General features: G+C 44.2%; 4 protein-coding genes across 7 annotated transcripts; 3 read left to right on the top strand and 1 right to left on the bottom strand.

The window, feature by feature from the left end:
• The first annotated feature begins 115 nt into the window (after positions 1-115).
• On the top strand, positions 116-4,658 carry LOC4343331 (probable protein phosphatase 2C 62). Its single transcript, NM_001422165.1, has 5 exons — positions 116-505; positions 1,452-1,703; positions 2,416-2,701; positions 3,132-3,286; positions 4,218-4,658. Exons 1-5 carry the CDS (start codon positions 467-469, stop codon positions 4,356-4,358), a joined length of 873 nt encoding a protein of 290 aa, NP_001409094.1. The 5' UTR covers positions 116-466; the 3' UTR covers positions 4,359-4,658.
• Positions 4,659-5,850: 1,192 nt separating this feature from the next.
• On the top strand, positions 5,851-10,414 carry LOC107278277 (uncharacterized). Its single transcript, XM_066312551.1, is given in 6 exon segments — positions 5,851-6,734; positions 6,736-8,132; positions 8,216-8,250; positions 8,755-9,139; positions 9,142-9,803; positions 9,876-10,414. Coding segments are annotated over 6 exon segments (3,105 nt in total). The 5' UTR covers positions 5,851-6,360; the 3' UTR covers positions 10,128-10,414.
• A 1,515-nt stretch (positions 10,415-11,929) lies between these two features.
• On the top strand, positions 11,930-16,274 carry LOC4343330 (uncharacterized). The gene is made up of 12 exons (XM_015791209.3): positions 11,930-12,078; positions 12,194-12,309; positions 12,403-12,432; positions 12,520-12,665; positions 12,826-13,002; positions 13,147-13,210; positions 13,326-13,433; positions 13,745-13,898; positions 14,728-14,817; positions 14,974-15,029; positions 15,497-15,554; positions 15,828-16,274. The coding sequence occupies exons 1-12, from the start codon at positions 11,997-11,999 to the stop codon at positions 16,046-16,048; spliced, it is 1,302 nt and encodes a 433-aa protein (XP_015646695.1). The 5' UTR covers positions 11,930-11,996; the 3' UTR covers positions 16,049-16,274.
• A 1,179-nt stretch (positions 16,275-17,453) lies between these two features.
• Positions 17,454-23,954, bottom strand: LOC4343329 (filament-like plant protein 3). Of its 4 annotated transcripts, none has more exons than XM_015791207.3 (6): positions 23,861-23,954; positions 22,950-23,170; positions 21,042-21,222; positions 20,099-20,583; positions 18,061-19,467; positions 17,454-17,931 (listed from the first exon to the last, which is right to left on the bottom strand). In XM_015791207.3, the coding sequence occupies exons 2-6, from the start codon at positions 23,052-23,054 to the stop codon at positions 17,716-17,718; spliced, it is 2,394 nt and encodes a 797-aa protein (XP_015646693.1). In that variant the 5' UTR covers positions 23,055-23,170; positions 23,861-23,954; the 3' UTR covers positions 17,454-17,715. The 4 variants fall into 4 exon arrangements, with proteins under 4 accessions (XP_015646693.1, XP_015646692.1, XP_066168647.1 ...); XM_015791206.3 differs by having other exon boundaries at positions 22,950-23,131; XM_066312550.1 differs by having other exon boundaries at positions 21,042-21,210; positions 22,950-23,131.
• Positions 23,955-27,992: the final 4,038 nt, after the last annotated feature.

Below are 27,992 nucleotides of genomic sequence, written 5' to 3'. Positions count from 1 at the left end.
AAAAGAAAAATCCATCCTGAATAGAAAAAGAAAAACAGAAAAAAAAACCTTTTGTTTTTCCTTTTTTCTCACTTGTCCCTACTTGACCAGTCCTTGTCCCTATCTCCCCTTTCTCAGGTCAACCGATTCTATCCAAGATCCAGTCCCCCTTTCTCCTTCCTTCCTTCCTCGAGCCTCATTTCCCCCCCAATCTTCTTCCCAAAAGCAGCTCCATCCAAACCCAATCAAGCCCCACTCCCCACCAACCCCCTTCCCTCAATTATAAGCCTACAACTACTGCTGATTGCTTCAGACTGATCCAAGAAAGGGAAGTTTGGTTGTGGTGCAGAGAGGTGCAGAAGGGGGAGGGAGGGCTCTGAATTTTCAAGAAAGGGACCATCTTTCTGCTGCTGCTGCTGTCCGGGTTGGTGCTTGTTGAATTTGAGGCTAAAGAAGTCGGAATTGGAGGTTTTGTAAGAGGGAAACAATGGCTGGCAAGGAAATCTACCACAAGATGAAGGACAAGGTACTGAGTAATGGAGGACTGGAGGATGGGGATTCTTGTTTGTTCTTCCTTTGGCCTCCATTTCCCTTTCATGTTTATTGTTTTTTTTTATTTTTTTGCTATTCCTGTGCTATTTTTGGGGTAATATTTAGGTGCACCGTTGTGTCGAATCTTTTCCTTTTCATATTAGCTTGAGGGGATCTTGAAATGGCGAAGGCTAGAAGTCTGAACATGTCTTAAAAATCTTGGAATGATGCTAGGCTATGGTGTCTATTTATTTATTTTGGGCCAAATCTGTTGCTTAATTACGACAATCCAATGGTTTGTGGTTCTATAAACATAATGAGTCCCGATGCCATGAAACTCCGTGTTGACGTTAGATTCTTGGAGTTATCATGTTTCTCGTTCCTACTAGCAGAAGCAGGAAACATGTATCAGTGGAGAAAATAACTACTGAGGAAACAAAACATAACTCGTCTAGACCAGTAGAGAGACAAGCATTTCAATATGTTGGTTATGGGAATCTGGTCCATTTCACCATAAAACTTCAAGAACACGATCTCCGGCTTTTGCCGGTTAAGCATGAATTTTATTTTATGCTTAGATTTTTTTGGATATTCTTTTTTATGAAAGCTTTTGGAACTCAAGAACTCGTTTGATTGACGTTGTTCCTTGGGAGTTTTAGAGTTTGCAGCCTGGAAACTAGAAGTTATCTTGAAATGTTATACTCTACTCAATGTAGAATACACACATCACTAAATCCAGACTAAATTCATTTTGGTAGACTACCTTATGCACCTTCTTTGTGTTTATTCTTGCTGTGATGCAACCAATGTCAAAAAAGCGAAAACTGTTTTTTTGCTCCATTGTGCTGGATGTTTTCCGCAAGCTTATATATTTGCTTTGCTTAGTGTTGTACTATTAGCAACTTAACATGCTTGACGAACGATTATGTTTTGTTTAACAGGTGAAAGATGCTTTTAGTTCGTCAGGACCAGAAACAGGGAAAGGAAAAACAAAATTGTCAGGCAAGCGTGTCAAGCATGGTTACCATCTTGTGAAGGGAAAATCAAATCATCCGATGGAGGACTATCTAGTGGCAGAGTACAGGCAAGAAGGAGAGCATGATCTGGGGCTGTTTGCAATATTTGATGGGCATTTGGGCCACACTGTTCCAGACTTCCTGCGCTCACATCTCTTTGATAATATCTTAAAGCAGGTAATATTTCAAATTCAATGTCCTGTTAATAGGCTTAGCCTCAATACTTGCTGCATTGCCTACATGCTCAGATAGTAAGATTGTTTTGTCATCATGCGTCAATTGTTCCAATATTGTATTTTTACTAGCTACATGTCCTTTGATTTACTATGGATAAAAATGAACCATCCAAGTTCTAATGCTGTTCACAATAAATAGTTGTGTCATTCATTTTTTTTGTCGTTTTAAGGAGCATCTGACAGTGTCTGTACTTACAGTAAAAATAACCCATTCGCTATGTACTTTTATGTGTTAAATTCTGAGTTTAGAAGGTTTAAAAAAATGGAATTAGAATATATGGAATGAAGATTGCATAATATTAAAGAAATGTAGGAAGCATTTTGAGAAAAGAAAAACAAGGCGGAGTTAGTGGGGTGGCGATTTACCACCAGCATCACTACTCTTTTTCTTTTAGGTATTATACTTATCCTCAAAAACACAGAAAGAGCAAGTCAATCTATAATGCATATGGTAAACTATAAACAGGGTAAGAAGAGTTGTACTTCTGTTACGCTTACAAGTGTTATCTGTGCTTGTTCTACAATCTACTTGCAAGAACCATGCTAGGAATAACTATGGAGTGACCTAAATATATAGATAATGTCTATGCAATTGAAGATAGTCAACTGAATTCACAACTGTGCTGATTATTTATTGACTCCTTCAACCTCAGCCAGAATTCTTGAGCAACCCACAAGCTGCAATTCGAAATGCATATCAACTTACGGATGCAAAAATATTGGAAAGCGCAGCTGAGTTGGGCAGAGGAGGCTCCACTGCTGTTACTGCCATATTAATAAGCAGTGAAAATTCTGTGAACCTAGTAGTTGCAAATGTTGGAGATTCACGAGCAGTTATTAGCAAGAGTGGTGTAGCAAAACAGCTTTCGGTTGATCATGAACCAAACAAGGAGCGGCATTCAATCGAGAAAAAAGGTGGCTTTGTTTCAAACTTACCAGGTAAATGACCATTTCTTGTCAACTCTTTTTCCTTTTTTTTTTTTTTTGGGGGGGGGTTTAGTCATTGTAATTAACAGTTTAAAGTTATAGATGTTTTTTACTGAGGTTTTTTTGTTTGCTAATCTAGTGTATCTAATGTTTAGTTCCACACTGCTTTCTTATTTGGATTTATGTCCTTGTATGACTATATACTAGCCATGTGGCCCTCAATACTGCCCATCTATTTGAGCCCGTTTCATTGGTTGACATTGCATCAGATCCTAGGTCCAGGATACACCCTAACACTAAGCATACCTATGCCAATATTGCATTAGTAATTACCAGCAGTGGCGTACACAGACCCTACTCTTAACTGCTTCTATGCTGTTACTGTCACAACATATGAGATGCAATCTATCGAGCTTCAATTCCAAAAATTTTTTACTTGCAGGAGATGTACCGCGTGTTGATGGTCAGCTTGCGGTTGCAAGGGCATTTGGAGACCGGAGCCTAAAGAAGCACCTCAGCTCAGAGCCAGATGTGGTGGAGGAACCTATAGACGAGAATACTGATTTTCTAATTCTTGCAAGTGATGGATTATGGAAGGTGATGCCTATAAAGCTCATACCAACCATCCATGATAGATTACACCTAAATTTATTGTTTTGCATTCTATATGCATACCTAACCTAAGCTCAACAAACTGGAGACCATGTCCTACCTTATTTAATTCTATATACACACCAAATCTCAGAATATGCATACATGCATGCACTACATTATTTAATTTTGAACATGAGGTACTGGAGGTTGAGTTTTGTCTAACAGGTGAAAGTGCTTATTCCTACATTTCAGCTACTTCCTCCGTCCCAAAATATAAGCATTTTTAGATATCTACACGGTCTTCGAGATGCTACTTTGACCAACAATGTCTATAAAAGTAATATGTTTTAAATAAAAAGAGTTGCATATTATGATAGTTTGTTTAATGATAAATCTAGCAATATCAAATTTACATGATTGATCTTTTTCATTATTTTGCTATTAATAGTCAACATTTAAAAAGTTTGATTTGGCACTATTCTAAAAATGCTTATATTTTGGGATGAATGAAGTATGTAATTTGGCATGCATAAGCACATCCTGACTCATGAGTTGCGAACCTTGATTTTTCTATTTTCTTAAGCTGCATCTATGACTATTGCATGATTGTTTTTTTTTTTGTTTTAGTTGAGTTCTTTACTCTTTTTATGCTAGTTTTCCCAACTCACCTCGCTCGTTTTCCACGTGCATGCTTTTCAAACTGCTAAACGGTGTGTTTTTTTGTAAAAAATTTCTATACGAAAGTTGTTTTAAAAAATTATATTAATCCATTTTTCAAAAAAAAAGTTAATACATAATTAATTGTGCAATAGTACGTGCTCCGTTTTGCGTGCCGGGGAGGAGGGGTTCCCAGCCTTAATGAGCTGCTAAGTTGCATTAGCGACGTTCTTTTATCATATGCAACGATTATAATTTCAAGATCATACATATCCAGGTGATGTCCAACCAAGAGGCGGTGGATGAAATCAAGGACTTCAAGGATGCTCAGGCAGCTGCGAAGCATCTGACGGAGCAGGCCGTGAACCGGAAAAGCAAAGACGACATCTCCTGCATCGTTGTAAAATTCCTCTGCTAGCAGAAACAGAGTCTCATACAAGTGTACAATTGCTACCATCTGATGGTTTCAGTGTTGTTACTTTTGTTGAATATTCTGGTTAGTCTTGTCGAACATTGCCGATTGTTGAATGCCCCAATGGGACATGTTCATATATTATCCCTACAATTCCAGTGGATGGTTCATTAATTCCTTTTGCCCTATCACTTTTTCTTTATCAAAATTCTCTCAACGCGAAAAAAAAATAAATTGCTGAATTTTTTTATCTCAATTCTGAAACAAATGCATAACACAAACATGCAACAAAAATTGAATGGCCTGAAGAAAAAAAAAATGCTCGCATGGGGAACTAGCTAAGGATTACCAGCTGAGTCTAAATGTAAGCACAACGTTTGGCTTAAAACAGCAAACAAAAAATATTTTATGAATAGGACTTATATATGCTTTTAGCAATTTAAAAGTAAACGGTGAAAAATAAACTATAATGAAAAAACTAAAAAATTCAAATTTAGAGTGGCTTTAAAGGCTGAGTTCAGCAAGGGAGTTAGAATCCTTCCCCTTCAACATATAAAACGGAACTGTGAATTAGCGCATAATTAATTAATTATATGCTTAAAATTTTTCAAAATAAATTAATATGATTTTTCAAGCAACATTTCTATAGAAAACTTTTTCATAAAGCACATGTTTAATAATTGAAAAAGTTAAATCAAGAGCGCTCTCGGTTTCCTCCTATCGCGCGACGCATCTTATAGCCGTCTATCCGTGTCTTCGTGCTGTTGGAGAGACACGATTGCTTCATCAAAGTGAGGAATCTGTATAGCGTCCAGTATTGCTACAAAGGACACCACCAATCATCAAAACTAAAGATTGGCTACACTAGCATTGTTATTTTAGTTTAGTTTGTACCATTATGCTGTACTCAAAATATACGATAAAACGAGTCTAACATTGAATATATCCAAACATTTTAAATAATTACTTCCTCCGTTTCATATTATAAGTCTTATAATATGAAACGGAGGAAGTACTTGAATCGTAGAAGTAACTTAGCTCTGCAATAGTAACTACGAGATACCCTTTTTGGAAAGAGGCGCGCCTTCGTACATATGCTAATTAGGAGAAGAGTGAGTTGCGTGTTTAGGCAACGAAGCGACTTCGTGCTACGTAGTCGCGTCCCCATTTAATAATTTAGGAAGCATATGCGTGAAAAAAAAGAGAGTGTTGAACCCACGGTCCCACACTAGTCACTAGCGTGGAAAAAAAGGGAGTATAGAAGTAGGAAAAAGTGTACCGGAGGTCCCTGAACTTGTCACCGAGATACGAAAATGTCCTCCAACCGCAATACCAGATATGGGGGGTCCCCTAAGTATGCAATACCGGTCACCCGAGGTCCCAGGGCAGGATTTCTCCCCGATTTGTCTGACGTGGCAGCGGTTTTGTCCACCGTGGCGCTTTGACCTCGGTCGTCGTCGCTGACTTAGCAGCCCGGTAGTTAGGACAACCCGTGGCGCACTGAAGGGGCATTCACTTCACTTCTCCCTCCTCTGGAAACCCTAGATCGGCGAGGGCGACGCAGCTAGCGATGAAGGCGATTCGGAGCAGGCTGCGGCGGACGGGCGGAGTGTCGTGCAGGCGAGGCGGTGACCGGCGTGCCTCTACCGTCGACTACCTCGAGCTCGAGGTGGATCTGGGGGCGGCTTAGGCGCGGCGACCAGCAGCCACCTTGGGCGACCTCGAGGTTGCATCGGCGAGTACCCCTCCAATTGGGAATCCGAATCTGGCAGGTATTACCTTTCGTAGTTAACTGTGTGTGCTTGCATGGTACCAGTGGGATTTGGGAAGTGAAATTTTTTATATTGTGAGATGCCTTTTTTATCTGGGATTTGATGTAAGTTGGGAGTTTTTTATTTAGGTATGTAGTTGATTAGAGGTTATTTAGGCTTACCTCTGTGCAAAAGTTTCGATTTGGACATGGTATGCATGTGTAGGTCAATTATAATATACCCTAAATCAGTTTTATATGTTGTTTAGCATGAAGGGGATGGACGTGTTGGACACTCTCGTGGTTAGGTTTCATATGAATGGGGTTTTTCTGTTAGATGGGAGTGAGAAGAAGTATTGCGGTGGATCTGAGGCTTTGTCATATGTAGATAGGGATAAGATTTCCTTGTCGGAGTTATTTGGACACCTGAAGGAGCATTGCAATATGTTGTCAGGGACAATGCTCCACTGGTTGTTTCCTGGTAGGGATTTGCAAACAGGTCTAAGGGCTCTTTGTGATGATAAGGCTTGCAAATTGATGTGTGATTGTACTGGAGAATTGGAGGTGGCAGATATGTATGTTGAAGAGCCCAAAATTGTGGATTTGTGTGATAAGTCTGATGATGAGAGTGATTTATGAGGTAGAGATGGAATTGGAAGTTGAGAGTGAAGAAGATGGGGAAAAAGGGGATGTACATGTAGATGCATCTAAAGGGAAAGAAGTTGACAAGGGTAAAGCAATAGCAGAGGAGGAAACTGATAGGAGGATAGTTTTGTACCAATCTGAATCAGCACCTCTAGTTAGCCATCAACCTTTTAGCAGTGCTCCCAAAGCTAGCCATGAACCTTCAGACAGTTCACCCATTCCAAATCAGCCAACATATGACACTGAACCCATAGCTAACGATCCACCTTCTGATAGTGATGAAGATAGTGACTATATTCCAGGGGATGAAGCTCAGTCAGATGATGATGAAGAGGCTGCTGAGATAGAGAAACATTACAAGAAGGTCAAGAGGAAGGTGAAGGCAGGACAGCTAGAGAACCTGGATGACTTCTTTCTAGAGAGGGGACAACCAAGTGTGCATGGTGGTGTTGAAGATGCAGGGAATGAAACCCCTTATGCAAACAGCGATGAGGAGGACTCAGTAGATGAGATTGGTAGTGATGGGGAGGTGAGGACTAAGAGAAGTAAGGAACCAAGGTACAAGAAGAGTGAAGGTGTGCCTAAGTTTGAACTAGGGATGAAGTTCAACTGTAAGAAGCAATTCAAGAAGGCTATTACAAAATATGCTCTTGCAGAGAAGAAAGTGATTAACTTTATTAAGGATGATGGGCAAAGGGTAAGGGCCAAGTGTGATTGGCATAACTGTCCCTGGGTATGTTTGCTATCCAAAAATTCTAGGTCCAACAGTTGGCAAATAGTAACATTTGAAAATTTGCATGCTTGTCCACCTAGGAGGGATAGTAGGCTAGTTACCTCTGTTAGAATAGCAGAGAAGTATGGAAACTTCATAGCTGCTAATCCTTCTTGGCTACTTGCTCACATGAAAGCTATTGTACAAGAGGAAATGTTTGCAGATGCTTCTGTGGCTAAGTTGAAGAGAGCAAAATGGCTTGTGCAAAAGAAAAAGTTTGAGGCTACTAAGGGGCAATACCAGCAGTTGTATAGGTATCAACTAGAGCTTCTTAGAAGCAACCCTGGTAGCACTGTGGTTATCAACAGAGAGATTGGCATGGTTCCACCAGTCTTTAAGAGAATCTACATATGCTTGGATGCATTGAAGAAAGGTTTCATAGCTGGCTGTAGGAAAGTTGTGGGACTGGATGGATGTTTTTTCAAGAGGGCAACCAATGGAGAGCTGCTGTGTGCAATGGGCAGAGATGCTAACAACCAAATGTACCCTATTGCTTGGGCAGTGGTTGCCAAAGAAAACAATGAGGAATGAGATTGGTTTCTTGATTTGCTTTGTGGGGACTTGAAAGTGGGGACAGGGGCAAGCTGGGTATTCATTTCAGATCAGCAGAAGATAATATCATTACAAACTGCTTTTTTCACTTGTAAATTTCCATCACATGTCACTGAACCTTTATTTTTTGTATTTCCATACAGGGTATCCTAAATGCTGTTGAGAAGTGGGCACTGGAGGCTAGGGGTGGAAACGAGCCGAGCCAAGCCTTAGCTCGGCTCGGCTTGCAATGGCTCGCAACAAGCTAGGCTTGGCTTGGCTCCTCTCGGTTAGGGAAACGAGCTAAAACATGAGCTCGGCTTGGCTCGTTTCTTGGCTCGAGCCAGCTCGAGCTAGCTTGCAAGCCTTCCGTTGAAGCTATATAATTTGTAATCATTAAGAAAAGCAATAACAAATCATCAACATGTAAAATTAAAATAACTTTATATATTCAATTCATCAAGATCTAGACGATAAATTACATATTAACAAATAATAACTCCACTACAAAATAAAATCATCCATATAAATATATGATGGCCTAGGCTCACGAGCCAGCTCGGGCTTGGCTTGTTTTAGAAACGAGCTGAAAAGGAGGCTTGGGCTTGGCTCGTTTGGCATTCAAGCCGAGCCGAGCTAAGCGAGCTCGAGCCAAGCCTGAGCTGAGCTCACGAGCCCGAGCTTTTTTTCCACCCCTACCTGAGGCTGAGCACAGGAACTGTGCTAGGCACATTTATGCCAATTGGAAGAGGCATTTTCCTGACAAGCAATTCCAGAAAAAGTTCTGGAGGTGTGCAAAGGCTCCCTGCAGGATGTTATTCAATCTTGCTAGGGCAAAACTTGCTCAGGTGACTCAAGCTGGAGCTCAAGCCATACTGAACACACACCCTGAGCATTGGAGTAGAGCCTGGTTCAGGTTAGGTTCTAACTGTGACTCAGTAAACAATAACATGTGTGAATCTTTCAACAAATGGATTTTAGAATCTAGATTCTATCCAATCATCACAATGCTTGAGACTATTAGGAGAAAGGTCATGGTTAGGATTAGTGATCAGAAATCAAATGGTGCAAAGTGGACAAATGTTGTATGCCAGGGATTGAGAAAAAACTAAATGTTTACATAGCTGAGTCAGCCTTTTGCCATGCAATTTGCAATGGAGGTGATAATTTTGAGGTTAATCACCATGACCATAGGTTTACAATACATTTGGACAAAAAGGAATGCTCTTGTAGGTATTGGCAGCTGTCAGGACTACCATGCCCTCATGCAATATCTTGCATTTACTATAGAACCAACAAGCTAGATGAGTACATAGCACCTTGTTACTATGTGGATGATTTCAGAAGCACACATGTGCACTGCCTTCAGCCAGTAGAGGGAATGAGTGCTTGGCCGGAGGATGATAGAGAAGCACTCAATGCTCCTGGATACATAAAGATGCCAGGAAGGCCAAGAACTAAAAGGAGGAGGGAGATGCATGAACCACCCAAGCCTACCAAAATGTCCAAGTATGGTACTGTCATTAGATGCACTAGCTGCAAGCAAATTGGGCACAACAAATCTACCTGTGCAAAGCATCATGGTGCAAGTTCTAGCAACCTAGGCAGTTCTGAGTAGCTTCCATCACCAAGTCAACAGATGGTGTTATCAAACACACCAGGCAGTTCTGCTCAAAGCAGGAAGAGGAAAGCTGTCAGCCTTACTACAACAAGCACCACAGAACATTCCAAGAGCAACCAATCAAAGAGCAAGGTAAATGGCAACAATTTTTCACTATTTTCACTTTCGCTAACTTTACCTAATTGCCATACTTTCCCACTACAGGCAGCAATGGATAGCCAGGAAGTGGTCAGGGTTGCTGCAAAGGCCAAGGTTTCAACAGCTCAGGGTGGATCTGCTAGAGTAGATCTTCAAGCAATAGTTCCCCATTCAAACAGCTCTACTACTGCGTCTGTGAGGCTCACATCTGGCAAGGCAACTGTCACTGTCTCAGCTCAAGAGCCTACAAAAAACAAGCCAAAGAAGAGAGCTGGAGGATTACTTATTCTTCTGCCCTGGGAAGCAAAGAAGCTTTGAATGTGCCATTGTCAGTAATGTTAGTGCAATATTTGAACTTCTTTTGTGATGTAATGGCAGACTATTTAGCCAAGTAATCTGTGATGCCAAAATGTTTGGCTATGTGATCTCTATGATGCCATGCTATTTGGCTCTCTTATCAGTGATGTAAGACAAATTATTTATGTTGTCATGCCAGACTGTTAGGCTAGCTATGTCACTTATTATGTGTATTTGAATGTCAGACAATGAATGTTTGCTTATCTGTTACTGCTGGAAGCCAAATATGGAGTCACATTTTGCATTGTCATGAGGTTTGCTGCAGAAATTGGCAGGTTTCATACACTGTTTGTATTTGTTTCATTTCCTGCTGACATGGACATTTGCTGCAGAAATTGACATGTTTCATTCACTACACAAATGGATTTTTCATACACCGCTTGATTTTGTTTCCCTGAACAAACACCAAAATTTGCACAACCTGATACACATTGCATGCTGATTTTCTTTCAGATTCCATATTGCTCTTAACACCCACTCATTCACAAATTTAATTCCAACTGGATAGCACAAGTGCACAACTGATACATACATATTTTGACACATCAAAGGAAAGACTTGATCACACCATTCAGTCCACATAGCATATAGACAACACACATCTAACACCACACATCAGTCCACACATCAACATGTCTCATTCCTTCCCAACTAACACCACAAACAGCATAAAAATACGTGACAGCATACAGATTACAAGGATTTTTTTCTCCTTCTCTAACTTTTGATTCCTAGCCTTCAAGCTTCTAATTTTTTCCTTTTTCACAGCAACCATAGCCCTCACATCATCTATTTCTCTCCTCTCTCGCTCCCCCTTAGCCCGACTGTCTTCAACTTCCTTATGCAACAATTCCTTCTCCCTCCTCAACGAATTCACCATGTCCCGCAAGTCATTCAATAGCTCACTGATGAAACTGGAAGTCGGGTCGTCACACCATGCCCAGAAATCACACCCCCCAACCTGAAACCACAACCCTACATTCAAATCCCAAACCGTCCAAATCCAAATTCAACAACAGAACAACCAAAAGCCCTCACTTACCCTAGCATGTTAACACTTGTAGTATCGGCGCCCAGGGTTGTCCGTGCTCCATGAGATCCACCTCGCCGCTTTCGCCGGGCATCGGCATCGGCACATCACCGCGGGTTGGTAATCCAGAGGACCAACCCGGTAAGGCACGGGAGAAGGCTTCCACTGATGGGAAGACGACGAGCCGTCGCTCATCGAGCTCGACATCTCCGTACCGCCACTCGCCAAGTCGCCGCCGCTCTACAAATCGCTGCCGCCGCCGCCGCCCGCTCGCTAGGGTTTCGGTGTTTGGGGGAGAAGCAAACCGCGCCAAACATTTCCCTCGTTATATCCTAACTACCGGGCTGCTGAGTCAACAACGACGACCGAGGTCAAAGCGCCACGATGGACAAAACCGCTGCCACGTCGGACAAATCGGGGAGAAATCCTGCCCTGGGACCTCGGGTGACCGGTATTGCATACTTAGGAGACCCCCCATATCTGGTATTGCGGTTGGAGGACGTTTTAGTATCTTGGTGACAAGTTCAGGACCTCCGGTACACTTTTTCCATAGAGAAGAAGTATATAATACAATTTTATTTTTTTGAAAAAGCCATCGATTCTGTCGATGCCGCAGTAGAGCCCATTGGGCCAAACCTGGCCCAGGACTAGAATACGCGCGGGCCAAGAAACAGGGCGCCGTGTCGCACGTCGAAAACCCTAAAAAAACCACCGCCCTTTCTCCACTCCTCCCGACGTTGCCGCCTCCGCCTCCTCCCCCTCCATCGCCGGCGGCCGCTTCTAGCCGGAGAGAAGAAGGCATGCCGCGGACGAGCGTGGTCGAGAGCCCCGGCTGCCCGCCGCTCCGGGCCCTCACCACCGACATCCTCGGCCTCATCAAAGGTAGCCCGTCCCCACCCTTCCCGCCGCCGCCGCCGCCGCGGCGGCGGCGTGCTGGTTTGCCTCCTCCGGTGAGAGGGCTGATCATGTTTTGTGGTATTCATCCTCAACCGCGCAGTCGTGGAGGCCCGCACGAAGCCGGCGGGCGTCGCCAAGGTCGTCGAGACGTGGGGCGCGCCCGACGCGCCCCGCGCCGTCCTCGCCGCCTCGCTCGCCGACCGCGCCGTCGACCCCGTGAGTGTTCGCGACCTCCCGTTATTCCTCCCCGCGGTAATTGGTCAGAGTATGATCCTCACTGCGTTCCTCGCTTCTTCTCTTCTTCTACAGGTTTTGGCCGTGGCGCGGAAGAACGGCGTGGTGAGCAACGCGTTTGCATTTGGAGAGCTGAAGCACTCGTTGAGCATTTTTGTGCTGGTTGTTTATTGCTGTGGGTTTTGTGTGTAGGTTGAGCTGCTGAATCCACTGAATGGGGAGACTCTCGCAGGCGTCAACGCTGCTGCTGGGCGGGCGGCACCGGCTGATAGTTCTGCAGAAGAGGACCCCTTAGCCACGCTGCATCTCTTCAGAAGACATGCGCTGGACTCATCCATGTAATTTTCATTTGATGCTCTTTGGCAATTTATTGTGCACACTCAATTTGCCATGTAGATATGGGTTATGAATCCACCTGCATTTGTGGTCTCCATGCTTTAGTGTTCTTTCATTTTGTAGATAATGGCATACTTATGATGTATTCATTGCATATGTCAGGTTAGGCACATTTCTTGCTTGTACAGAGAAGGGGAAAGCATATGTCAAGTCTGTCGCAAAGGAAAATGCATCCTCGGACATGGCTGTTGGGCCATCAAGCTCATGGGATGTGAGCAATTCGGGTACAGTGCAATTTTCTTCAGTGGATGCTGGTGAAAGCTACGCGATGTTCGGAGGGTGGGTTTACAATAATCTTTATATTCATTATGTAGCATCTAAGTGTACTATAAAAAAATATTGCTTCTGATTACTAACTACTCAATTGGAAACATGAGTAGCTTTTATGAAGGTTGAGGCGCTAATAATAATATTTCATTTTAGGAAAGGAATAGAAGTCAATTTGTGGGATATCACATCTTGTAGTAAGATATGGTCTGCCAAGTCTGTAAGCACTCACTGACTCACACCTTTTATCCTTTTTCTGGGTCTACTTGCACTTTTATCTGATGTTATAGCAGACTGCCACGCATTAACTACTTCATTCTTTTTTTTACCTGAAGCCTCGAGGCAACAGTCTTCAGATATTCACTGCACCTTGGTTCACTGCTGGAACTTTTTTGTGCAAGGATGACCATCGTAAAATTGTAGCCTGCACAAATAATCATCAGGTATTGCTGATATGCTAACAAAAAAGATCCATTTTCAACTAGTTTGGTCAAACTGCTCTGTTTCTGTATTGTTGTCTCATTGAAACTGATCCAACTTTATAATGGCAAAGCAGAATGATTGCAATTGATTAGTTTTTTCATGCCAGTTAGTTGTCATGCTGTATAGTTTCCTCGTATAATAAATCATGAAACCGATACTGGATTATGCTAAATAGGATGTTCTCATACATCAGTTTTCATCTTTCAAAATAACACTGCATTGATGAGGTTTTCTCAATATTTGTACCTGTGGTGCTTCTTCTGATTGTTAGGTTCGCTTATATGACACTGCTTCCCAAAGAAGGCCTGTAATTTCAGTTGATTTTAGGGAGTCACCAATCAAGGCAGTTGCTGAGGACCCAAATGGACATGCTGTCTACATTGGTACAGGAAGAGGGGACCTTGCTTCCTTTGACATGAGAACAGGTATTATATGATAGTAGCTGGTGTGTGATAATTCTTGCTGATGGCACTTGGAAGTCAAAATACATTCTGAATTATATTTTCAGAGTTGTAGCTTAGTTTGAATTTTGTATCTAGTATACTATAGTTCAAATAAAAATCTCTTTTCATTTTCGTACTCTAAAGTTCACTCTGGCATGTGTATTTCATTGTACTATTTTTTGGCTACCATGCTCTGATGCTTACATAGGTGGTACAACATTGGTTGTTTATTTATTTTCCTGATCGATTCATAGTTAGTTCATCATGTGCTATATGGATACATTTAACTGCCTGGAGAAGTTTTATTTAAATTTAACTTAATATTCTGCAATGAGCTTATGCATCATGCACTTTTTTGGAGGAACAGAGAAAACAAATATGCATCTCTGTGGGTTTCCAGGAACATCAACTGTGAATCAAAACCTTCGGTTGAATATTCTTGCTAAAAATGCACCTCCTCAATTGATTCCTGTGTACATCCCTCAACTATAGCATGAATAAAGTTGTGCTGTTATGGTTCTTGTACTAACCTGAGCAAATATGCCAACAAATTTTCAGGGGATTTGAGACTACTAAACTATCTGTGAGTGATATTGAAATACCAGATAAATTGGTTTCAATTCAGGCGTTAGAAAGATATCTTGTTCATGTCCCTTATCAGATATCAAAAGATGTTTGATTATTGTATGCTTACAACATTCTAGATTATATTCTATGTAAATTCCTTACACTTTGCAATCGGTATTCACTTTTTAGTTCTTTTTAATGTATCTATTTACAGAATTAACTTTAGCTTGCACCCTTTTCCCAGGAAAACTACTTGGTTGCTTTGCTGGTAAATGCAGTGGAAGTATTAGATCTATAGTTAGACATCCAGAGCTACCTTTGATAGCATCTTGTGGTAAGGCTGCATATTTTGAAAAAATATTTTTCCAATTATTTCATATTCATTTATTTTGAGCGCAAATTTATTGGTTACATGTATTTGTCTTGCACACCTTTACTAGTCTAGGTTATTCTGTTTGCATTAACTCAGGAAACCAATTTACTATTGTAGGACTGGACAGTTACTTACGCATCTGGGACACAAATACAAGGCAGCTGCTCTCTGCGGTACGTTTAACAGTTAATTTCATAGTATTCAAATACTATATTTTCCATGCAATTAACAGATACTGTTTCAGTTCTGCTTTTATTTGCCATTGCTTCATTTTGGACATACCATATAAGTGAATTATTGTGGTCATGAAGACATCATGGGCTAGTCAAACATTTTAGACTTAACCTTGGGGTACTCTTTTACTGGTTGGCATGCGCAAGTGTATTGGTATTGGTATTGGTATTGATTTTTCTTCTGGCCACCCTTTTGCTGTCTAGTTAATTGCCTTTTGGTGGTTGTTTTGCTAGTTTGCTGCATTCTATTTAAAATTAAGATATATCTCCCTTCGGAAATTACGTGCTTCACAGTGAAGTTATAATGTACCATGATTCTTGTGCAACTTGAAACTGTGTCCAGGTTTAAACATTTTATCCTTGTAGTTGCACGATCTAATGCTCTTCACTGTCCTGTTTCGTAACAGGTCTTCCTCAAGCAGCACCTGACAGCTGTGGTTATTGATTCACATTTCTCCACTGAAGGTACCATTCCATTTATTACTGTTCTTTGTTTACCAATGTAATTCCAGCACACATCACCTTAAATAATAGTGAGACTTAATAGAGCAGTGCTTCTATTATCTTGAATAGAAGGGCTAGTTAAGATAGTAATCTACATCTTTCAGCCCTAGGACCCCAAAGCCCAAGATGTAGTGCTACTCTTCAAACTTTTTGAAACGAAGTTCATTGCCATATCGAATTGATTCATGAAGAATTCCACGTGTTCATCTACTTACGCTCTTGTTGGATGTTCAGAACTCGAGGAGACTAAATCCAAGCAGCCAGATCCAGTTGGGGCAGAAGTTAGAAAGGAAAGAAAGGAAAAGAAGAATAGAACGAGTGAAATGGATGAAGACGAAACTAGAATGCTCGACCATGATGACAGTGATTCTGAAATGCACACCTCAAAGAGAAAAAAATCTGGTGAAAAAAGCAAAGGAATGAAAAAGAAAAGCAAGAAGCAGCAAGTCGCATAGATAGGACACACAACACTGGAGTCAGTGTTGACCAGTTTTGACTTTTTGACTAAGGTGCTTTGCCCTTCACTCGATTTTGTACAATGAATATCATTTGTATTAGAGTTTATTCGAACTCGAACAATAGCACTTATCTGGATTCTCAATTCTTCAAATACTTGCCGGGCCAATTAAGTATTTTACTATGCCTTCTGAGCAATATAAAAGAAATGGCGTATTATCACCCCTTTTTTGTGTGCTAGTCCGTCCTTTCTTATCAAGCTGAAGAGTTTAGTTTTGATCATAGTGTTTCCTTACTCTATATAAATTGATAAGAGAAGTGCACATTTTGTCCAATTTTGGTCCATCAACTATAAAACCGTTCATTATAGTTCCTTGACTCTTGGAACAGTCCACATTTCATCCTACATCTAAACTGGGGGTACGGTAACATGGCGCTTGAGTTGGGTCCACATGAGCAAATAGTAACGGTATGAATATAGCAACCATAATGAACGACAGTGAAACAAAAACTTGAACAAATACTAAAACCTTGCCTCCTTTTCCTTTCCCATATCTCAAATTTTTTCTTTTTGAACAAATACTAAAACCTTGCCTCCTTTTCCTTTCCCATATCTCAAATTATTTCTTTTTGAAAGAAGCTATATATTATTTAAGAAATTTCTAATTAAGATTGTCATGTCACACGGAGCCACATCACCAAAAGCTACGAAAGATGAGGTGGTTTGAAAGAGATCAATAATGACGACCCTCTAAAACTCAGTATTAAGAAAACATAGAGTAGAAAAAAAAGTAAGAATAGAATGTCATACTCATTGAATTCCTATAAGATTCTGAAGCATAGGAAAGTTTCAAATTGTCTTTGATTAGCACATAGAAAAAACCCAAAAATTCTACATGAAAAGGAAAGCATGTGGTGAGACCTCATGTTTATTTTTATCTAAAATTGCTCTAGGATGATCCATTCCATAAAAATTTCAAAGGAATGGATAGGAAACAATTTTGTTTTAAAGGGTTTGATAGGATAAAATCAGTATTACTATGGTTTTTCCTTTGTTTCAAATTCATGTGGTTTTTTCTTTGTTTCAAAGATGGTCTGAAGCCTTGAACGAATTCATAGTGAAGGACTAAATTTGGACCGAGCGGTCAAGGGATTAAATATGGAGCTTTTCCAATCGATAATGGCATGGAAGTAGTTAGTGGAGTGAAATGAGCTTAGCTGAACTGGTTAAGTTCCTTGCGGTGGAACTACCCACCTAAGTATCCTATATTTGATACGTGTGCTCGTATTTACGGCTAATTATTTTTTCAGTGGTAGATAATGTAATTGTTGATAGCGAGACACCTCTCTTTCGTTGTAAAGTTGTTAGTGGAAATCTGATGCACGCCAGTTTCCTACTATTAATGCCAGGAAAAGAAAATTGCCCATTTCCATGAGTGGTACAAGGGGAACAAAATTAATCTTTACATAGTTCCCTTCAAGGCTTGAATAACTTTATTAACATCGTTTCCGTATGAACATTTTGCTTATCTATAAACTATTAACTTATCTCCATATATATATAGCATCTTCAGAAGGATCCTGGCAATCTCCTCATCACAACAACCATGTGATCATATGACAGCCAGAACAAAAAACAATGGCAGTCTTCTCGCAACAACAGCAATCATTTGACCGCCAAACATCCCAATTGTGCTGGATAATTTGCAGAGTTCAACAGTTTCAGACCATTTTCCTCCCAGCCTTCAGCTATTACGCTGTCGTTCTCGAATCCGGGGACAAACTCATCAAAATCTGCTAACGATTTAAGTTGCCTGTTCAGTGAAGCTATTGTCTTCTGGCAGTCTGCCAGTTTCCCTGCTGCACGAGCTAGCTCTTTCTCCTGCAGAAAGTGGTGACATCTCATTAGTAGCATACAAACTAAAAGTTTTAGTGTTTGTCACAAGGCTTGATTTTGCAATATATATGATAAATCACTGAATAAATGTACAATTAGTACTATGAAATTCACCTTTTTAATGTGAAGTTCTTTACTTGCCATAGGTTTCATTGGTTGGCTAAGAGCTCTGCTGGTAAATTGCTCTTTCAAATTCTGACATTGCACTCCAAGTTCAGAAGATTGTGCTTTCTCTTTGTGAATTTCCTCCTCGAGCAAACGGATCTTCCTGCGCAATTCCTCCACTTCCGCCTCTTTGAGCTCAAACCGACTGGCGAATTTGTTCTTCTGGGCTTCAGAAGCATCCAATGCAGTAATGTAGGCAGATGACAAGTTCTTCTGGCTTTCCAGCTTCTTCTCCAACGAACTGACATGATCCTTCAGGCGCATGGCTTCAGCCTGTGCCAACCTGAGCTGGGACTCCAATCCTGCAGTCAATGGCTTGTGCTTCTCTTCAGCCTCTTCAAGCATCTTAACCTTCTCATTCAGGCCAGCGATTTCTGAGTTTGCAGATTGGAGCTGAGATCTGAGCTCATTTGTCTGCACACCCAGTGCCTCTAGATCACAAGACCGTGTCGCGAGTTTCTCAGACAGTGCCCTCTCCTCCTGGATTTTCAGTTCCAAGATGCTAACTTTCTTCTGCAGAGATGCAATTTCCTCTCGTGCCGACTCCAACTCATGCTCTGTACCCTTCTTCTTCTCTTCCAGAGCTTCGATTCCATGGCACCTCACTGCGAGCCGGGTTGAAAACGCCTTCTCCTCCTCCAGCTTCTTCTCTAGAAGAGTGATCTTATCACCGAGATTTTTGGCTTCAGATTGTGATGCTTCCAGGTGACCACGCAGCTCTCTCCTCTCTGCCTCTAGTGCATCCATCTGCTGATACTTAGCAGCCAGCTCCAGCGTCAGCGCCTTTTCGGACTCGAGACGTTCCTCCAGAATGCGGCCCTTGTCGAGCAAGCTCGTGATCTCGCCATGGGCGAGCTCAATTCTCCCCTCCAGTTCATTCCTCCTGTTCTCCATGGCTTCCATTTCGGTTTCCATGGAATGTTTCACTCCCTTGACAAGGTTCAGTTGCCTCTGCAATTCGACCGATTTCTCCTCTGCCACCATCGCCCGATGCCGGGTGTTCCTGAGCTCTCGCTGAGCTTCGTGCAGCGCCTTCTCCCTGTCCGCCTTCTCCATTGCCAGCCTCTTGATCTTCTCCTCGAGCTTCACCAGCTGGACGCTAGCGGCGTCCTCGGCCTCGCTCTTGGATGGGCTATTCGCCGACGCGATCTTCTCCATCTCCAGGAAGTCATCCATCATGCCGATGTCTGCAGCCGCGAGGCTCGCACTCCTCGTGATGCTCTTGTCGTTCTTGAATTGATCGAGCTCGGTGATCAGAATCGAGGCCCATGAGTCCGAGCAGTCTGACTGGCAATCGGTGACTGACTCGGCGTAGACCGAGCTTGGTGCACGCTTGAGTTCTCTCCGTGCATTGGCCTGCCAAAAATTCTCACAGATGTTAGTGTTAGAGAGAGTTATTAGCGGACTCATGGGCCTTGAGTTGGTACGTGAAACTAATGAAAATGAAGATTAAGTAAGGGCACGGAAAACAAGAAATCTCTTAGCGCATGGTTAGATTTATTTGACATTTTAGGGTAACTTCTATATACAAAGTTTTCGTGCAAAATATATCCTACTTCCTCCGTTTCATAATGTAAGTCATTCTAGCATTGCCCACGTTCATATAGATGTTAATGAATCTAGACATATATGTGTAGCTAGATTCATTAGCATCTATATGAATGCAATGCTAGAATGACTTACATTATGAAACAGAGGAAGTATTATTTAGCAGTTTGAAAAGCATGCTAACGGAAACCAAGGTAGAATCTACGTACTAATCAGAAGAGATTTGCTTCGGTCCTGGTGCATGGTTCCTCGCGGTACTAAATCATTTTCGATCGTTAAATCTAGCTAGGTAGGGTGGACATTGTTAGATCCAACGATCGAAAACGATTTAGTACCATGAGGTACTTTTTATTGAACTGGAGCGAATTTCTGATCAGAAAAGAACGGGAACTGTCCAAAATGCAGAGCTGTTGGGGGAAAAAAGAGGAAATGGCATTACCTGCAGCCTTCTGCATTCGGCTTCGAGCTTGGCTATCTTCTTGATGCTCTCAAGCTGCTGCTTGCTGGCCGTCTCTGCTGCCCTCCTGTTCAGCTCCTTCTCGATGGTCCTGAGCTCCACCTCCTCCGACATGGCCAGCAGCTGAACCTTGAGAGCAGAGTTCTCCTTCTCCAAGGAGGCCAGCCTTGAGCTCGCATCAGTTTCAGCGTTCACCGAGAACTCGGACTTCGCCTCCAGCTTCGCCTTCAGCTCGACTACTCGCAGCTCGAGGTCGGCCTTCTCCGACTCCCATTCTCGCGACTGCTGCGCTAGCGCGTCCTGGATGCCATGATCCAGCTCTTCCTTGGCACGCCGGAGTTGCCTGACGCATTCCTTGAGGGCGCCGTCGAGGTGAACGATTCTGTCTTCCAGTGTTGAGTTCTTGGCAGTTGCAGCGTTCAGCTGGGTCTTCAGTGATGCTATCTCTTTCTCGGCCTTCTCCCATCCTAGTAGGAGAATTGCAGGTTTTTGTTATGAAGATCTGGCTTGTCAGTTGTCAGTTCTATTTATGCATGTGTAGAAATAACACTGTTTCTAGGATCAGATTAAAAAAAGAACTCTTTCTAGGGGATTAAGCTTTTGCTTCAAATCATTAGTACATTATTCGTGAAAAAAATATTAGTACATAAAACTTAAGGATTAGGTTGAGAGGACCTTAGAATAAGAATGTTCTTTTTCTAAGTCAGGGAATTGATAAAACTACAAATGAGCTTTTGGACCACATGATCAGTACAAAAAATTAAAAGCAAGAGACAAGGAACATATCTGCATATGCATATGCAGTATATCCAGGTCCAAACAGAGTCATTTCTTAAATTTTTTGGCCCAGCGAAAAACAATAATTTGTTTGAATTTTTGCTTCATGTACTGAAACTGTACGATTCAGTCATGTTTAACATCATACCTAGAACAGCTTCCTCCGCAACTTTTGAATGCTGCTTCACAAGATCATCTTTTGCACGTATGTCCAAAACTGCAGATGACAGTCTCTCGCTCAACACCTTCACCTTCACATTGTCATCCTGCGCTTCCTTCGACGAGATCTCCGGTGATTGAACTGAGCTTGGAGAACTCTTTGGAGTATCCTAACCAAGAACAAACAGGATCAAACATTGTCCTGACTAGAAAGTGCAAAATTAGGAGGCTATTCATGCAAAATTTCTTGTGAACTTCAGCTATTAGTCATGCAACAGTATTGCAGAACAAAGGGAGTGGCTGAAGTAACAATAAGAAACCTCTATTGGATGCATCTGAAAATTTGGAAGAATCAATTATCAAAGTATTAAATACTGTTTTTTTTCTGGACAAAAGCAAATGAGCACGTGAAGTACGACATGGTACTTTCTGAGATCATGTTCTTGCATGATTCCCAACATTATGCTCAGAGAAGCACAATGATTAAGGGGATTCTTAGGACTTTGAGCACCATTACTCCATAATCATCATCATATTAACTTCTATACAATAGGACACCCCTAATTAAATGCACAACTCCATCAGAATTCCAGACATTTCTTTGGAGGTACAGGTAGAGCTGATGGTCAAAGATCAGGAATTCACAAGTAAATGTTGCACATGAACAGAGGTGAGAGAGAGAGAGAGAGAGAGAGAGAGAGAGGCATCTTGATTGCTCTGTGCCAGCAGACACATTATGAGGCATTTGGGTTGGGCCAAAGGGTGATGCTGCAGCACATGGAGATGGATGGAGTGGCCACCAAAGAAAATGCATCTTGCCCTCATGCAAGCCATAATTCCTGCAGAGAAAAGCTAGTCCCAACTAACATCACATCCTTGTTGTCCATGGATAGGTAAGGCTTGTCCTATAATCCCTTCCCGGTATAGAAACAAACAGGACCCCTCTCTCTCATTCTCTCCTTCAGTTTACAGGCCTACCCAAAAACTGTGACATATGATCATGGACTAATTGCCAGTGTCACCTACCAAACAAAGGAAGGGAAACTGAATCTATCTTACAGTCCCCTCATTTTGTCATGTGGCTAGTATGATTGGGAGCTGCTATGTGGATGTCTACGAGGATGTCGCAAACGCGCGATTTTCGCGATATCACCAGACAAGAGAATAAACCTGCTAGGATGGATGAATCATCAAACAGAAAGAATAATTCTTGTACCCTACATGGTACAACTAGGATTGGTCAGGAAGAACTGAGCTGTTTTTATGCAGAGGAACTCTGATCCTCCATCAAAATCTTTATCTAATGCCATCAGAGCTTCAAATCTTAAAGAGTTCACATCTGCAACATGGTGGTAGATTACCAAAGCTTCCAGCCTCTACAGATCTGAAACCGGATGAAACCTCACATGTTTGCCATATCAGATGGACCCTTATTTTCTCTGTACTGCACATGTTACATGATCTGTTCAATGGAAGGAGCGTAGGGCTCACAAAGTCAATTGACAATCATCAATTCGTTTGAGCATGCTTGCACAACACTCCTAGACACTAGACAGGTATTATCATTCTTCAACATTTGAGCCTCTTTTACTGTTACCCAGTTACTTTTTCCTGCTCCTTGGACCCATTGGTAGTTTGAGAAATGTGAGATAAACATGCGGAAATGACCGCGATTTCGGAAAAAAAATATGAACTTTATTTTCCGAGAACACGCAGAAGAGCTGCGTGTCTTTGGATTGGTAGGAAAAGATTACTGCCCAATTATCGTGATATTCTAATATTGCAAGTAGTACCTACTGTTTGACTTTAAATTGTGCAAATATGTATAAACTTCTGAAATGTGAATGCAGTATACAGGGAGAAGAAGAAAGAGAGTGACTTGTTTTTTTTTTCTCACCTGTTCATCAGACAGCCTCTCGGATGGAGAAGAAACCGAGCTCTCGGTCTCGGCCGGGCTCTTCTCCGTCGATCTCCGCCGCCATAGCCAGCTCCGGCGATCCATCCCTGGAGCTCTCTACACCATTCGGCTCAATGCCGATGCTTCTGCGCCTCAATCTCTCTGCTTATCTCACTGTCTTCCTATTCAGCAATCCAAATTCGATGAGTTCATTTTTTTTTCTGAAGAAAAAGGAAAGAAATTTTGCCTCTTATATTAATAAAGCAGGAATTCGATGAGTTCATGGTCGCACAAGAAACCAAACACACAGAAAGGAAAAAAAGGAGTTGCAGCTTTTGTATTTTTGTCCGTCCAAGAACACAATCAAAAAGCCTTCAAAAAGTCAACTTGATACAGTCCAGTGACCGTGAGACAAAACCTCCTTGATCGAGACATGAAATTCAGCTCAAGTTCAGAAGTTTATCAGTGTGCGACGAACTCACCCAGAAAAAAGTTTACAAATCCTACCAAATTACCATCCCGGCACCAAGACCTATCACTCTATCAGAGATTCAGAGCCAAAATTTCACCCAATGCATCCACATCTAATCAGAGAAGAAACAAAAACAGAAAGAAAAAAAAAAGAAAGAAACCATCCTACCTGCCATCCATGGAGAATGAACAGAAAACAACCATCAGATGGATTAGCTCGTACTGGGCCAATCCAAGAACAAGCATTGCATATCGTTTTCACCTCAAAAACCACCCAAATCAACCCGAAAGATTTCATCAAGAAAACCAAAAATCCCAGAACACGCTCCCCTCCACTACAAATTAATCACCAAGAAATGGGAGAAGCGAAGGCAGAGTCCACACGAACAGGACATGAATCCAAGCAGAGAAGAAGAGCAGTGGAGCAGCAGCACACGCACCTCCCGGAGGAGGCCGAGAAGCGTGACGAGCCGCGGCCGGAAGGAAGCGAGGCGGCGCGATACACGAGACCCGACCCGCTGGATTCCTCCTCCTACTCTTCCTCCTTTACCTCGCCTATTTAAAACCGCGAGGTCGGAGAGTACAAAAGGAGTGTGAAAAATAAATACTTGAAAAAAAAGAGAGAGGAAGAAAGGTGTGGCGTCTCAATAGGGAGAAGAAAGAAATGGAGGCTTCGATGTGGCATTTTCACGCGAGATAAGGGTTTGATGAAAAAAAACTGAGAAATAGGAAAAAAATACAGTATTTTAACAATGATAAGGGCCCCTTTGAATCAAAGGAATTATAAAGGAATTTTATAGGGTTGAAATACTATAGGAAATTTTTCCACGTAGCCCTTTGATTCAAAGGATTGAAATTTTCCAAATCCTACAAAATTCCTATGGAATGGCTTGTTGCATATAGGTTTTAGAGGAAACTTAGCAAGAGGTCCAATCTCTTGGTAAAAATCCTTTGAGTCTATCTCTCTCATCCGATTCCTGTGTTTTTCCTGTGGTCCAATCAAACGATCATTCCTGTGTTTTGTAATCCTCTGTTTTACACTTACATTCCTGTCAGAATCCTATGTTTTTCCTATTCCTCCGTTTTTTTATTCCTACGATTCAAAGGGGCCCTTAATAGTGCAAATGTTGAAAATATAATCATAACTAACTGGGTGACCCGCGCAATTGCGCGGGTAGCACCCAAACAAAATCATATATTTTTTTAATATGATTTTACTTAAAATTTATTAAATAGCTATCTAATTGTCTTAAAACTTTGAAGGACTAAACCTTATCATCCCTGACGGAGCGTGGAGCTCCTCACCGGGAGACCGCGCAGGCCCCCCTTTGCCGGTTCGGCCGGGGGCGCTAAGTGAGGTTCTTCGCCCTCGATCGATCTGGAGAATGTTCGCGAGAGAGCAAGTGCACGAGACACGGGCGATGTAGACAGGTTCGGGCTGCTGAGAAGCGTAATACCCTACTCCTGTGTTCTGGTGGATCTGTGTGTGAAGGAGTTACAGAGAGCCGGAGAGCCAGAGAGTTCAGGCTCCAGAACCCCTCTAGCCTCCTTTTTTCTTCTTTTTTTCTTTCCTCCTCCTTTTTGGTGGGCAAGGTCCTCCTTTTATATCTCAAGGGGATACCACATGCACCACTTCTACCTACTTTTCTTTTGGGTGGGGACCTACCCTATCTTGACCAAAACTTAGCTTGCACCTTCGCCTGGAAGTTAAATCACAACTTGTCCTTGAGTGAGGCTCAGCGCCGTCACTCGCCTGACACCGGGGATCTCCCTGTTACTCCCTTATTAATGGGCGGAGATTTGCCATGGCTGCTTTCCAAATGACCATCCGACGAGATGGGTCATACCTACCTCCACTCCACCGGAAGCAGATGCATCGTGGGAGCACGGTTGTCTGCCGATGACGCGACCGGCGTCAGACCAGTCACAGACCGGTCATTCTTGTCCACCACGTGTCAGTTTAGCATGCTACACGTCTGCCCTTCTTCATACAATGACTTCCTTGCAATGGTTGCGATGAAGCCTGGAATGTATCTGGCCGGGGCTGACGTGCCAACTCCAGGAGTTCCCACGCCGGCTCCGGCTAGGGACGAGTGCCTGGAGGCTCTCATCATTCCGACGGGACGGGGCGAGGCGTGTGTCAGGCCGCCTGTTGCCACCTAACCCGCGATCTGACCGGTCTGTGACCGGTCACACACTGTGACCTGTCACGGACCGAACGAGTGTGCTACGCTGCATTAAATGCGGCGTGGGGCGCTCGTCCAACCCGCAATAAACGCGGTTAGGTGAGCGCCGCTGTGCTCACCTAACCCACACACGTGGCGCCAAACCCATAGGGGGTCGGGGCGCCCCAGCTCTCGGGGCCGAAACGGGAGCGGCCCGACCCCTCGGGGAGACAGAGGGAGGGGCGGCCACATCACCCTCGGGCCCGACCCCCCCCCCGAGGGGGTCAGGCCACGTGGGTGACTGCAGCTGCCCCAAACCTCTAGTCAAGATACCCCCGGTCCCATGTCACCGACAGTAGCCCCCGGCGTTACGCCAGGGCGATCGCCCCCCTCGAGGGAAGCGCTCGGGCGTGACGCCACTCCTTAGACCTGGTGACAGATGGGGCCGGTCTCTACAGGCAGCAGAAACCCAGCGGTCGCAAATCGCGCACATCGGCAAGGAAAAACCGACCGACAATAATGAGCGGCTTTCTTTAAGACCGCTACATTACTTAAGTAGCGCGCGAACCGGGACGAGCCAGTTCGTTTCGCCTGGAGATGTGATGACGGTGCATCGGTCGGCGAGCGTAGTTAACGCGCGCACGATATGTCCCATCTCGACTGCCACGGCCGCACATCCGCCTCGTGCGCCGCAAACGGGCGAGCGGGATTAGTGGAGGCGTGGGCGCGAAAGACGAGGGGGCGAGGTAGTGGGCGCGGGGATCGAGGAGCCGGGCATAGCGTTGGCAAGGGTACTAAGACATCAAGGAAGGGATTTGTTTCCTTCCTCTCGTCACTCTTCCCTTTGCCTTTGCCACTTGTGCTCTGACTCTCCGTTTCCGGCGCCCTACCCTTGCCATACTCGCTCGCTCTCAAGCTCCTCCTCCGCCGGCGTCATGGCACGGGGCTCCGCACCGCTCGAGGGTAGCGTGCTGCCGCCTTCCCGCATCGTGAGCGAGAGGCAGGCCGGGCTGCCGCGCCGATTCATGCCGGAATCTGCCACCGGCCGGGAGGTGGTCGCGCTGGGCGAGGGACGCCCGGCGCCGCATTACCCGGGGCGGTCCGTCTTCTTCCTCTCTTTCGTAATGGCAGGGCTGGTCCCGCCATTCTCTTCTTTCTTCATGGATGTTCTGGAGCTTTATGATCTCCAGATGGCGCACCTCACCCCCAACGCGGTAATGACGTTGGCCATCTTCGCGCACCTATGCGAGATGTTCATCAGGGTGCGCCCATCTCTTCGGCTGTTCCGGTGGTTCTTCACCGTACAGCCGGTGTTGCCACCGTCGGTAGTCGGTGGCTGCTACTTTCAGCTGCGGGGGCCAGTGCTGAACCGCTACATTCCCTGCGTCCTTCGCAAGAAGTGGGACGACTGGAAGAGCGACTGGTTCTACACCCCTCTCGCCGACGAAGCGCACCTCCGACTTCCGAGCCAGCCCCCGGCGCAGGCCTCCAGCTGGCGGGCGCCGGTAGATCTGGGAGACGGCTACGACGCCGTTCTTGACCGCCTGGCGGGTCTGCGATCCCAGGGGCTCACGGGGGCCATGGTGTTCGGCGACTACCTTCGTCGCCGGATCGCGCCACTCCAGCGGCGCGCCCGGGACGCCTGGGAGTACACTGGGTCCGAGGACTACATGAGGACCCACCAGGGGGGCAGATGGGACTGGGCCCCTGAGGACTTCAAGATGGTGGTCCAACAGGTGCTGAATCTCAGCTCCGTGGAGGCATCCCTCATCCCCCAAGGTGTCCTCCCCCTCTGCAGCGATCCAGAGCGCGCCAACATCCTGACTATCATGCAGGAGGTCAGGGCGTCAGGGGAGCGGGCTCCTCGAGGCCACGATGGCGCGGGCGGGAGCCGCAGGGGGGAACAATCTACCCCGGGAGGGGGTCGTGCTTCTGGGCCCCGTGATGGGGGCCCGGGGGGCAGCCGCCCTGCCGACGCCCGGGGGAAGAGGAAACAGGAGGATACCCCCTCCCCATCTCCTCCCCGAGGGGGCGGGGCGGTGCGTGCCAGCAGCAGGCGCCCGGAGGGTGCTGTGCCGACGTCGCAGCCCGAGGGGGAGCGAAAAAAGAAGCGGCTCCGCAAGATGGGGGGACCGAACCATGCCGGGGAAACCTCATCTCCCCCCCAAGGTGGTCGTTTAGCCGACCTCCTCGCAGGTTCGTCCCCGCGCCCACTGCGGCCGTATTCATTCTCCCAAGGTGAGTTTTCACTTACCCGTTTTCTTTTTGTCTTCTGGTTTTTCTTCCGCTTTCAGCGAGATTCCGTCGCGCCCCCCTCGCCATTCCAAGTCCGGCCAGTCTGAGGCCGAGGAGACAGCGACCGCGGAGGCCCGGAGGCGGGAAGCTGTCCGGCGAGAAGCCGCGGACC

Source organism: Oryza sativa, chromosome 7 (genome assembly GCF_034140825.1).
Source record: "Oryza sativa Japonica Group chromosome 7, ASM3414082v1".
Lineage (NCBI taxonomy): Eukaryota > Viridiplantae > Streptophyta > Magnoliopsida > Poales > Poaceae > Oryza > Oryza sativa.
The sequence above is the reverse complement of the archived record's forward strand: the minus strand, read 5'-3'. Positions and strand labels throughout refer to the sequence as shown.